General features: G+C 39.4%; 1 protein-coding gene across 2 annotated transcripts in view; it reads right to left on the reverse strand.

Moving 5' to 3' along the window:
* Positions 1-3,831: 3,831 nt before the first annotated feature.
* The window catches only part of foxp4 (forkhead box P4), a 239,519-nt gene continuing 230,185 nt past the window's right edge, over positions 3,832-13,165 (reverse strand). For both annotated transcript variants that reach the window (XM_028796682.2, XM_028796680.2), the window contains exons 16-17: positions 8,605-8,777; positions 3,832-8,371 (exon numbers count right to left, since the gene is read on the reverse strand). In XM_028796682.2, the coding sequence (XP_028652515.1) occupies positions 8,224-8,371; positions 8,605-8,777 (321 nt within the window). In that variant the 3' untranslated portion in view covers positions 3,832-8,223. The remainder of the gene's footprint in view (positions 8,372-8,604; positions 8,778-13,165) is intronic.

Raw genomic sequence — 13,165 nt, forward strand, 5'->3', positions numbered from 1 at the left:
TGTGGTCCTCTGATGGCTGTGCCTTCCTTTAAAGCCGTCCCAATATATCCTTGGCTATATGATCCGCAGGATGAGGTGTACATCATATTTCCACATGGAGCCCAGAACAAAACATTCCCTTTCCAGTGGACCCTTGGGCAACAACAGTAAAGCTAACGCTTCTGGGAAGTCTTTATTTTATTATTTTTATTTTTTTTTTAGAATACCAGTGTGCCGCAGTGGTGTCATCCAAATGCAACGTGGAATAAAGTGGTTCTCCAAGCCAGAGGCAGGTGTCCAAAACTACCACTGCCTGCAGAAAGAGTCTCCAAGAGAATGGCAGGGAAGAAACAAAACAAAACAAATGGGATTGGCACCATAACAGACCCACAAAACCACCTTAAAACTGCTCCTTCGGAAAAGTGAGAGGGCTACATAGTTTTTTTTGTCTTTGTTTTCTTCAAATTGTCAAGGTTTGGTCCTATCTGAGTAAAGTCCTTTTGAGGTATCAAGAAAACTCGTTCATTTTTTTCTTTTACCTTAAAAATGCATAAATGCAGTACAGAGACAAAAAAGTATCAAAATAGACCTAGCTAAGATAAATATACAAACAGGTGTGTTACCTAAACCACTTATCTAACGCTTTTTCTTTCTTTTTAAGATAATACATTTAATAATAATAATAAAAAAAAATCGTCCCAGACGCTTTATGAAAAACTATTTAACCATTTTACCTGTTGAACTTAATTTGATAAATACATACACTTTTTTTTCAGCAAAGCAATGAAGTTTGGGGTGGGGTGGGGTGGGGTGGGAGGGGGCACTCAAAGCTTTACAAATGCCAGCCAAAGGCAAAAAAGGTATATATATATATATATATTTATATATATAAAAAGACAACAAAATAAAAACATAAATGCTCTTGAGAGCTGAGTTAAAGCAATAATGTACATCAGAACAGGAGGGCTGCCAAGTCATTTGTCTAGTGTTATCAAGTCACATCACTGTTCCCCCAAACAAGATCATCAGCTCACCTCCAATTTAGAAAACAACTCGGTTAACAGATGTACCTTTTAGAGCACGGGTGAAAGGTTGGTGTCAGAGATGGATCCCTGTTGACACATGCTACTGTCATTTCTTTGTCTTTAGCGGACCTTGGTCTGCACTGGTTTGACTCTTTGGATGAATGCATTTTCCTTTGATTTCAGCCTCCACTGTCCCCTTTTATCATACTGGATTTAACAATGAACATTACACACGCGCACGCGCACACACACACACACACAAAAGTTTCACACTTTCAACACTGGATCCTTACCATTTAAAACCTGGACTTTTTACCAAATGTCAAATAAAACAGAATTAAACCAGTCAGGAGCATGTCTTAAATCCTTGCCTTGTAATAAATTCAAAAGGTGCACGGTGCTAGTTACTGTCTTAGCATAAAGAAGCTTGGATTACTGGTAGCAGGGAAATGTTGAATGAAAAGTTGCTCAGGATGACAAAGAAATTCAGCAATACCCGAAGACAACCACTGCCTGGCTTCTTCATATGAACAGTTTAGTGAAGAAGTCAACACACTTGTGTGTAGGAACAAACCTCTGGAATTTGACAAGCATCACTGCCTTACTCTAATAACATCCCATAATTTCAGCAATTGTTGCTTTAGAAAGAAATACAAATATGTGTAGTCCAGGGCAATCATGTTTATTGGAAACTGCTCACAACCTTAAGCATATGAACTGGCCACTTTCATTCATGTTTTTTTTCTTTCACTTTCAAAAGAAACCTTAGTTATCTAGGGGGGTGCAGAACAGAAGCTTTCTGACCCCGTCACCACACAGTGATCTTGACCCAATAAAGCTTATGTTTCATTCAATTGACTCAGATTGTGTTTCAGCAATTTAGATGATACTGTGGAAATGTGATGAATAGGCATGGGCAAGAGAAAAAAAAAAAGAAAGTGACAGACATGATGCTCCTTAGACAGAAGTCTAGAAACAAAAGTGAAAGTAGACTATTCCACCCAAAAGGCAAAACTTTAATAATAGTGTCATTAGATCAGATACTGTCAACAGGGGGCGGCACGGTGGCGCTGCTGCCTCGCAGTTAGGAGACCTGGGTTCACTTTCTGGGTCCTCCCTGCATGAAGATTGCATGTTCTCCCCGTGTCTGTGTGGGTTTCCTCCAGGTGCTCCAGTTTCTTCCCACAGTCCAATGACATGCAGGTTAGGTGCATTGACGATCCTATATTGTCCTTGGTGTGTGTGTGTGTGTCCTGCGGTGGGCTGGCGCCCTGCCCAGGATTTGTTCCTGCCTTGCGCCCTGTGCTGGCTGGGATTGGCTCCAGCAGACCCCCGTGACCCTATGTTAGGATATAGCGGGTTGGACAATGACTGACTGACTGATGACTTTCAAAAGGTGCACACACCAGTATTTTTCACTGTCTGTTTTGCACCACATATACATAGTTGTAAACACACACACATACATATTGATCAGCAAAATTTTCACAGGAAATATGCTGTGTTCAACTGGTGACCATGTTCACCAAATGTTTTTCATGGAAACTGGCCAGCTTTGATTAATATGTTGCTTTGGAAGGCCAACATGACATCACAGACCTGTATCAGGCAATGTTGGATGGGGTGGCCCCCCAGGTATGTAATGCTGATTCTAGTAGTGGGCTAAAATTTGTGGAAAACATACAAAAACATTTTATCACAAAACGGGCATGTAGAAGGAAACTGGAAAAGCATCAGTGCATTCGTATCTCAAAAGAAATGTCCGTGTGCAATATGAAAGCTTGCCCCTTTAGTAGTATTACCCAGAGTGCTATGCAACCAATACAAAACAAAAGCAGTGAAGAATCCACATGCTTTAGTGTTGCGCTTGGTAGAGAAAAACAAAACAAAACAAATATATATTTTAAAAAATATATATATATCGGTTTGAGAAAGGTGAATACATGCTATCAAATATGTGGGTGGGTGTGTCAGCCTTGGTGAATTCATGCTCTCTGTCTGCCACTGTCTAAAGAAATTTGACTGTTTAGATATTCTATTAATTTTACCTCAGAGAGGCAGGGTGGTGCAGTGGTTAGCATGGAGGCATCACAACCCAGGCCACATCTTTGACCTCAATAATCTGTCCTGCATAGCTGGCAGATGCTTCTCAAACCATCACAGACACTTAAAAGATTGTTGCACCATTATAATCAAATCAAAACTAGTTCACTTTCTCCATTCCCATTGACTTGAATGCGATTTTGCCTAACCCAAGGCAAAACAAATTCGGCGGGGTTCGCTCATTATACATTTACAGTATTTATTTATACCAATCAGGTTAGAGTCAGTGAAGAGGGAGTGGAGTCCATTTCCATGAACACCTAAGTAAAAGGTGGGACCCTGACCATGATAAAATGCACATATGCCAGTGTGTAATAAAATTAAGTACACATTATACTGTAATATTATATAGGTGCCCAATGACAATGGCCAGCAGTTCTGTTTTACAACTCTAACAGGCTAAGTTCCAAATCACTTTCTTTAGATTTTCAATATTCTTAACATATTTCTGAATGGCTTCTCTACCAATACACAGGTTTCTCCCACATCCCAAATACCCTAAAAGAAAGACTGACATTAAAAGGTTGTTTCCTGGCTTGTACCTAATAATTCAAGGAAAGGCTTCTGCTACCTATGTCACTAAAATGGAATAAGCAGGTTTAGAGGATGGATGTATACACATGTATATGTATTTGTATGTATGTGTGTGTATATTATATATATATATATATATATATATATATATATATATATATATATATATATATATATACACACAAATGCATGTAACTGCACACATTTAAAGCATGAATAATATGTACATACTTCAGTACATACATATTATAAACTCACATGGAAAAAAGTGTGATGTCGATACAAGTTCTTGAACTATGCCAGCAAACAACAGCCAAGTTCCTTCTTCTAAACAAATCAGAAAGTATTCACAGCATTTTACGGGCTGAAGGCCTTACGTGGAAAATCAATCCTCGATCAGTGATGGTCCTGGAAGCAGTACGGATGTGGCTTCCCACCAGGCCATGAAGATATAGATGAGTTTGGATATATGCTGGATCAGGGATGTTGAGTAACTATGCACTTCTAAGTTTTGCATTGCTGTTGCAATCAGTTTACTAACACACACTGAAAGCTATATACATAAATTCTCAAATGCACACATAAACATTCTTTAACTTTACTTTAACTAACTGTACAGGGAATAAAATCGAATATTTAACTGTGTATAAAAAAAGACTTGGGAAAAATAATGATGATGTTTACAACAATATTCTGAAATTATGGGATACAAAGTAGGGAAATAAAAGAATCCCCCAAGATATCTGTTTAATAATAGTTCTCTATTCCATTATGGCAGGCACTGGGTGATGCAGTCAAAAAGTTTATCCATTTCCACCACATGACATTTTATGCTACTAAGGTACATTAAGAACCTCTTTATTTGACTTGGGTTTGTGAGGAAGGAATTTTACACATCAAAATGAGATATACAGGTAAATATATGTATTTTCTGTATTTAGTGTTTCATTTCAGGCAATTTTTGAAAAAAAAATACAAAGTTTAAACATAATACCACAAAAAAGACAGTAAAAACAAACAAAAAAGAGCCATCCTCAAAAAGGCATCCGAACGCATTGACAGACATAGCATACTACATAGGTTCAAAGTAATAACGTTACATTCATGAGACGACGTGTTATAATAAGGGTCTCAGACATTTCCCTTTCATGAAATACTGCTTCTTTTGGAAGCAGGAGGCTTGCCTTGTGAAGACGGCTCTGCCAGGACTGGTCCCACTACTGAAAGGGTTTCTCCAGTGAGCACAACATTTGACCTCAGCAGCTTCTTGAGAGCCAGCCTTCATTAAAATACAGTAATTAGCAAACAAAATGATGCTTGGATGTAAAAGCTGTTTCCACGTGTTTTGTATGGTAATGGACCACTTAAGGATGATGCATTCTGTATAGCAATAGCTCAAAATGTCTAATAACAATTATGGAATAATAGTTTTTGGGAAGAGGTAGTACTTTTTCTGTGTCATTGTTATCAGTTATTTAATACTTCTTGATTTTTGTATATCAGATGTAGTGTGAGGCTTATGCTTTAATCTAACACTTTAATACACGCTGCATGAACTTGGGAAATAAAATCAATTTGGTATTCAAAACTTAAGGGGAAAAATACATAAAAAAAAAAGTGAAATCAGCGTCACAACAATTGTTTACTCTCTGACATTCTCTTCTGAAGAGGTAGTGTCATTATATTATTACTAACATTGGTATTTGGATTACTGCAATGGCTTCTATGAACATGCACTCCGTGCGTTTCAGCCACGTGCGTGTAAACTGTAGACACTTTTCCACAAACAAGTCTAATTAAGAAGGTTTTTTGTCTGAAGCAATGTGGCTACTGTCACAGCCTTCCAATTATTATGACACTGTATGTGCATTGTTCTCTTTATCCCCCTTCAGTTTAATTGAAGTTCCAATTAAAACCTACCCGCTACCTTAAGACAGTTCACACAGTTCTCTAGACACAAAGATATGGCACTCGGTGGACTGGTGTATTTATCAGGTTAAGCACTCCTAAACAATCCAGGCTGATCATTCAAAGAAGTCTCCAGAGTCCCACTTCTGGACACCTTGAAAACAGAGGCCTCTGCCTGTATCAAGGTGTGCCAATGCTAGATTTAGGAGAACCGTTCTCCTTCGTTTCTGCTCCACAGCAACTGTTTAAATGGGTAGTCAGACACGACACCCCCAATTCTGCTAGTGTCACCAGTTAATGCGTTGCCTAGCTTCTACAAAGAAAGAAAGAAAGAAAGAAAGAAAGAAAGAAAGAAAGAAAGAAAGAAAGAAAGAATCTCTTAAGTGCTTTACTGGTCCAAATGGAAAAGAGGGTTGGAAGAGCCTTCTTATCTCTTACATGAACCCTAAAGTCTGTGTTTACAACATTGTTGTAGCCTGAGCAACAAGGATACAGCATTAAGTGCTTTTCTTTTTATTTTTCTTTTCTAGGAACTGCGAGAGGTCTCTTAATACTGTTTGGATTTTCTTCTGCCTGCTTTTTGGCCTGACCACATCTTTATGCTTCTTAGACAACCGGTAGTGTTTAAGAAACCAAATCATGTCACTTTGGTTTGCAATGCTCTGTACAGTAAGCAAACAAGATACATAAAAAAATTATAATAAATACAATTTAAAACCCCCACAAACAGCTGAGGTGTAAAATTTTTTGGAAAACTGAGGGGAAGAATAAAAAAAAAAGTCAATGAACTAAAAATGGGTTTTTGGTTTCATACATATTTCTTTGGTAACCTGTAAATCAAAGAAAACAAGGAAAAAAACTAATAATAAAACAAGACAAATACAGAGTCGGAAAACAGTATTACATTTTGGTACGGTTTCTATAGAAGTGGTATGCTTTTGTGCTCATGGACAAAAGTTTCAAATCTCACTAGCTGTTCCAAAAAGACAACCTCAGTTCACATGGTGAACTCCATGCATGCACGCACACGTACACATACACACACACACACACATATATATATATTTAAATACGCATAGCGTGTGGTGGAGTCCCCCTAAAGTTTAAACCGGGTACATAGTCAGGGTCTGGACCTTCAGTGGAATGAGGTATCGTGTCATTGTAAGAGGTTTTTTTTTTTTTTTGTTTTTTAATTTTTATCCTAAACACCACCCCCACCCCACCCCCCAGTTTTTCTATTTTTTCTTCCATTTAACACAATGCTTTTGCATAAGCACTGACATCAATAAGACAGACAACACACAGAAGGAGCACTGCGAGCAAATGGGACTCAGGGCTCTGGTACAAAACCTGCCGCCTTATTGAAGGAATGGGCCGGTGAGATGGAGAACACCTCTGCGTTCCTCTGCACACCTCTTTGCTGGCTAGCTTATATATCATGGTGGTTTAAGTGCTGCTTGAAGAAATTTACATTTGGAAATATGGAGAGAAAAAATTAAAACAAGAAAACAAGATGGATAAGCAGTCGCCATGGGTCTCATAGGTTTAGGTCTCTGAAAGCGGGTGTTGTACATCTTGATGGGAACACAGCAGCAGTGGGGGTTGTACTGAAGAGGTAACTCCGTGCATGTTCTGGTTTTGCTTCTTTACCGGCATGTTAACTTTAGCTTGTGCTTGTAGGTGAGAAAGCAGGCAGCTGACTGGCCACCAAAGAACATCCTCCATTAGCTCAGACACAACCACCCTTAAAATATATGGAGATTTGTATGAGGAGACTGGGAATCGACCTTATAATTCAAGATGTACCCACAGCTCTCACCCAGATCCACATATCTGGCAAAAGAGAGGGAATAAATGTTGTCCTCAGCTCTTTAGCATTATGCATTCATCCCTCCACCTACTGGGATTCCATGGGAGCTTCCAAACAGAACAAATGATGCTGTGAGACCACAGGTATTTCAATAGCACAATGAAGCTGGCTTAAAAATCTGCTCCTCAGACTGGGACTTCAACAGTTCTCCATGCAGTAGAGTTCTCTTTCCCTCTGTCACTCTCTTTCATTTGATAGCCATCTTGGTCCACTCCCCACCTCTCCATTCTTTAATCATTTTGTATCCCCTTCCCCCTTTGGTCCATTATTATTGAAACAGTTTATCTCCCTTGCAGGATGGAGGAGAGATGGAGGTCCTTCTGAAGGAATATTTTTTCTCCTCAGCCCTACTACATGGGCTGCACATGAGGTTTGGTGAAATAAAAACATTCAAAAACATTGTAAAAAAAAAAAAATCAAAATCAACAAAGAAGCAGAAAAAAACTGAAGAGGCAGCATACTGCATACACATGGAGGTGTCACCTCCAAGGGAAAACCTTAATATTTCCAGGGCATGCAGGTGCCAGATAAAATCTGAAAGAGGAATCTAGCACCCTAGGCGCTTCAGGAAGCATTGCAATCAAGTTTTGGTCACTGAACTTCCGACGATATGTAACTGAAGGAAAGTACAAGCCCAATGAGGGCCACTCTGTAGAGTGCCAATGCTTTGTGCAAGTCTGAAGCTCATGAACAGATAGATGGAAGGACTGACTGACCCTGTTGCTGTTTCATTTTTCTTTACAAGACGACAAGGATGCACCAGGCTGGGTGGGAAGGGGAGTGGAGTTGGAAAGGCTGGACACCTTACTCCAGCTCTTCCCCCGGGAGTTCCTCTTCCATGACCCGATCATCACCAGGCATCACCAGAGTTTGGCTCACTGCAGGCATCAGTGACACTGATCTTTTGTCCTCCTCCATCTCTGCTGGCTCCTCTTTAACATGAACTTGGTGCCTAAAAAAAGAATGCCAAGTTGAGTGTTTGAAACTGTCTAGCAGTGCCAGTGGGTACTAGCAAGGATTCGTAATGAGCTCCCTATGTACGTAGACGTGAATTTAAGATCCAGCTGGGTTGTTCTGGGTGTTGCAAATGACACATTTCTCTTTGGTGTATTCCAACTATGCTGATTAAGAACTTTTAATATAAACCATTATTCAAACTGCTGATTAACTTCCAAAGGGACATACCCATACTGTTGAGGTGAGAGGCCAGGACTGCTGCTTCCATTACTGTGAATCTGCTCCACTGTGCTGCTCACATCATCATGTCCAATGTGCAGCATATTCATGCTGCCTCCTGTCGATGCATTTACCAGTGTGGGGCTGTTCAAAAGTGGCAAGCTGCTCTCTGCCAAGGCCGCCTAGGGGGGTAGAGAGGAAAAATTATATGAAATGGAGTGATGTGACATTTAAGTGCCACACAGTCAAGTGTAAGAACAGCAAAACCTAAATATAAATGTGGCCTCTTGAAGCAATAGCTGTTTTTTCTTGTATGGCCACAAGGGGTCTCCATTGTGACAAAGAAAACAGCTTCTATGCCACAGCTTGATGCTCCCCAATTACTTTCAAAGCATAAAACACCCTGCACCAGAACGTGGATGCGAAGGACTCTTTTCAATAATGCATGCCTTTAAACCTCTGTGAAGTAGCCATCTATTTTTTCATTCTCTAGTTACAGAGAAAACATTGCATTAACCTTTAAATTTTATTTGAATGTCTTTATTAGAGACTAACTTAGGGCTTTAATTAAACTGCATGGATGTCTTAGACTCACCTCTCCAGATACTCTGGCATTCCAGTATCTGATTCTTTTTTTTAAAGCTGCTGAATATTAACAAAGATTATAAACTGATAAGATGCCAGGTCACAGGGTTGTAACCAAGATTTTCTGTTTATGGCGGACCCCTTGTTTGGTCAAGTTGGTAATGGGATTGATAGAGATACAGATGGATGAGCAAAACATTCACTCCTCAAGTGTGGACTGTCATCAGAAAGTGCCTGAGCATTTCAATATAAGACAGTTACAGATAAGTGAGCAGAATGAAAATAAAATGAAGGACAGATAGAGAGAGAGAGGTATGAATGGAACTCAGTAAAATTTTATGATGGTATTTTATATATTTATGATAGATAGATACAGTGGGGCAAAAAAGTATTTAGTCAGCCACCAATTGTGCAAGTTCTCCCACTTAAAAAGATGAGAGAGGCCTGTAATTTTCATCATAGGTATACCTCAACTATGAGAGACAAAATGAGAAAAAAAAAAATCCAGAAAATCACATTGTCTGATTTTTGAAGAATTTATTTGCAAATTATGGTGGAAAAAAAGTATTTGGTCAATAACAAAAGTTCATCTCAATACTTTGTTATATACCCTTTGTTGGCAATGACAGAGGTCAAACGTTTTCTGTAAGTCTTCACAAGGTTTTCACACACTGTTGCTGGTATTTTGGCCCATTCCTCCATACAGATCTCCTATACAGCAGTGATGTTTTGGGGCTGTCGCTGGGCAACACGGACTTTCAACTCCCTCCAAAGATTTTCTATGGGTTTGAGATCTGGAGACTGGCTAGGCCACTCCAGGACCTTGAAATGCTTCTAACGAAGCCACTCCTTCGTTACCCGGGCGGTGTGTTTGGGATCATTGTCATGCTGAAAGACCCAGCCACGTTTCATCTTCAGTGCCCTTGCTGATAGAAGGAGGTTTTCACTCAAAATCTGACGCTACATGGCCCCATTCATTCTTTCCTTTACACAGATCAGTCGTCCTGGTCCCTTTGCAGAAAAACAGCCCCAAAGCATGATGTTTCCACCCCCGTCCTTTACAGTAGGTATGGTGTTCTTTGGATGCAACTCAGCATTCTTTCTCCTCCAAACACGACAAGTACAGTTTTTACCAAAGAGTTCTATTTTGGTTTAATCTGACCATATGACATTCTCCCAATCCTCTTCTGGATCATCCAAATGCTCTCTAGCAAACTTCAGACGGGCCTGCACATGTACTGGCTTAAGTAGGGGGACATGTCTGGCACTGCAGGATTTGAGTCCCTGGTGGCATAGCGTGTTACTGATGGTAGCCTTTGTTACTTTGGTCCCAGCTCTCTGCAGGTCATTCACTAGGTCCCCCCGTGTGGTTCTGGGATTTTTGCTCACCGTTCTTGTGATCATTTTGACCCCACGGGGTGAGATCTTGCGTGGAGTCCCAGATCGAGGGAGATTATCAGTGGTCTTGTATGTCTTCCATTTTCTAATAATTGCTCCCACAGTTGATTTCTTCACACCAAGCTGCTTACCTATTGCAGATTCAGTCTACAATTTTGTTTCTGGTGTCCTTTGACAGCTCTTTGGTCTTGGCCATAGTGGAGTTTGGAGTGTGACTGTTTGAGGTTGTGGACAGGTGTCTTTTATATTGATAACGAGTTCAAACAGGTGTCATTAATACAGGTAACGAGTGGAGGACAGAGGAGCCTCTTACAGAAGAAGTTACAGGTCTGTGAGAGCCAGAAATCTTGCTTGTCTGTAGATGACCAAAAACTTTAAAATCAGACAATGTGATTTTCTGGATTTTTTTTCTCATTTTGTCTCTCATAGTTGAGGTATACCTATGATGAAAATTATAGGCCTCTCTCATCTTTTTAAGTGGGAGAACTTGCACAATTGGTGGCTGACTAAATACTTTTTTGCCCCACTGTAGATAGATAGATAGATAGATAGATAGATAGATAGATAGATAGATAGATAGATAGATAGATAGATAGATAGATAGATAGATCTCTCAATAAATAAATGAGGAAAAAAAAGTTTATGCATGCTTTTAAATTTACCGGTGTACCCCTCTGAGAATAGTCAAGGTCTTATTTTTTCTAGGTCTTTGTGCTAATAGATTTTTCCTTATACTAGAAGGAAGCAGAAGAAGACACATCTCTTGATATTTGTAAGTGATATGCTGAGATAGAAGAGGACCTCTCTCAAAGTTTGTTTGTCAATGAAAGTGTTCTTATGTACTTTATAGGATCCTGACTTTTGGTGATATTATGATTTTAACTTCTAATTGTATTTTCTTCTCAAGTCTAAGGTCAGCTTAAAGAGGTGGATGCTTGTGGAGGGAGTGTTGTTCAGGATTCCAGCTGCCTTCCCACGGATCATCAGAGACCTTGTCAGTGTGGGAACTATAGTTCAATCCAGCATTCCTGTACTTAGCACACTTTCTTAAGGGGCAGCACATCATTTCCCGCAATGCCTGAGCTGGGATTATGCCTTATTAATGAGCTGCTGTCGGTTTTATTTTTAATTTATGACCGCATTTAATAGACAGTACAGGAAAAAAAGACAAAACATTTTACAACTGGTGACTTTTCCAGATGCCCTTTATAAAAATTAAAACATTTTTCAGGTGAGTGCTGGCTAACAGGTTGTCTGGAGATCATTTATGAACACATATACCAGCACCTTGACAGTTCATAGAAAACTAAAGTCACCTGTCAATGGAAAGCGTACCTAGCAGCTGACCCAGTTTATCAGAAGCATCCCCATGACCTGAATGAACAGCTGATGTGTTAAGGATAGAAATTATCTTAAAAAGCCCAAAGGGGCACTGAGGTGGGCTTACTCCTGGGGATGAAAGCCCATTTTATAATTTCTTGTCTTAGTACCTATAAGGCCCCTAACGTACCACAGCTGATCCTCCTAGGTGGAATGGCCTCTGAAAGGAAGCTCAAAAGTTGTGAAAGGTGTCTGGTTACTACGCAAACAATTTTCTGAGGTATTGTGGAATAGAGGTTAGGATACCAAAGTGTACAGCAAAAGACTGGTAGTTCAACCTCTACTACTGACTCAATCAGTATAACCAAAGTACGGCCATTCACTTGCCATTTCTCTAGCCTATACTATGGACAAATAATTTCTTAGGTGCCTTGGACAGACCTAAACTTGGTAAACTGAAAAACAGAGAGAAGCTTTGAGACTCACTGTTAAACTGTACACAAACTATGGTGGAAACATGGTTATTTGTACCCTCACTGAATGTACCACAAAAGAGTTTGGTTTTGTAGATGGCCCATACAAATGACCAAGAATATGGGCACAGGAGTTCTATTTGCTGACACTTAAGCTACACCCACATTAATATGTTTTTGTTCAAAAATGTAGACATTAGTCTTCTTTTTCACCGTTTGTCCATGCTACCCCTGTATTTTTAACCCTCGAAAAATGGAGACTATTGAAAACACTTCCCCAACCATTTACTTCTGAAAATGGAGGTTTGAAGTTGCAATGTTGACAGCCGCAAACTAACACTTTGGCAAATGCAGGTTCTAATTACACTCTTATTTATTTGTGCTTATTTTGTAACCTTTCCCTGATATAATCCAGTTCATTACATCATCTCAGGATTGGTCACCCTTCACAGAAGAAAAATATATTCCAACATAGCGGAAACAGAAGAGTTACTTTCCATGGCATTTGTTGTGCTTCTTACCTGTATGCATCTAAATTGAATTTTTGTACAGTTTTAAAGTTGGATACATGCACTAAAGGCAAATAATTTACCTATAGTTACAGTTTTGTGATAAATCCTGTGGCCAGCAGCATTACCATCCCTTCAAGGATTTTTTTTGACCAATGTGTGTATGCCCAGTGTAGTATACATTTTTGTCATTTTAGTGTGGATGGAGATACTTTTGTAAATGATGTGAAAACACTACTGTGGACAAAGATTGTTTTTGTTTGAAAGTAACTTTTTTAAAAGAAA

This window comes from Erpetoichthys calabaricus, chromosome 3 (genome assembly GCF_900747795.2).
Source record: "Erpetoichthys calabaricus chromosome 3, fErpCal1.3, whole genome shotgun sequence".
Lineage (NCBI taxonomy): Eukaryota > Metazoa > Chordata > Cladistia > Polypteriformes > Polypteridae > Erpetoichthys > Erpetoichthys calabaricus.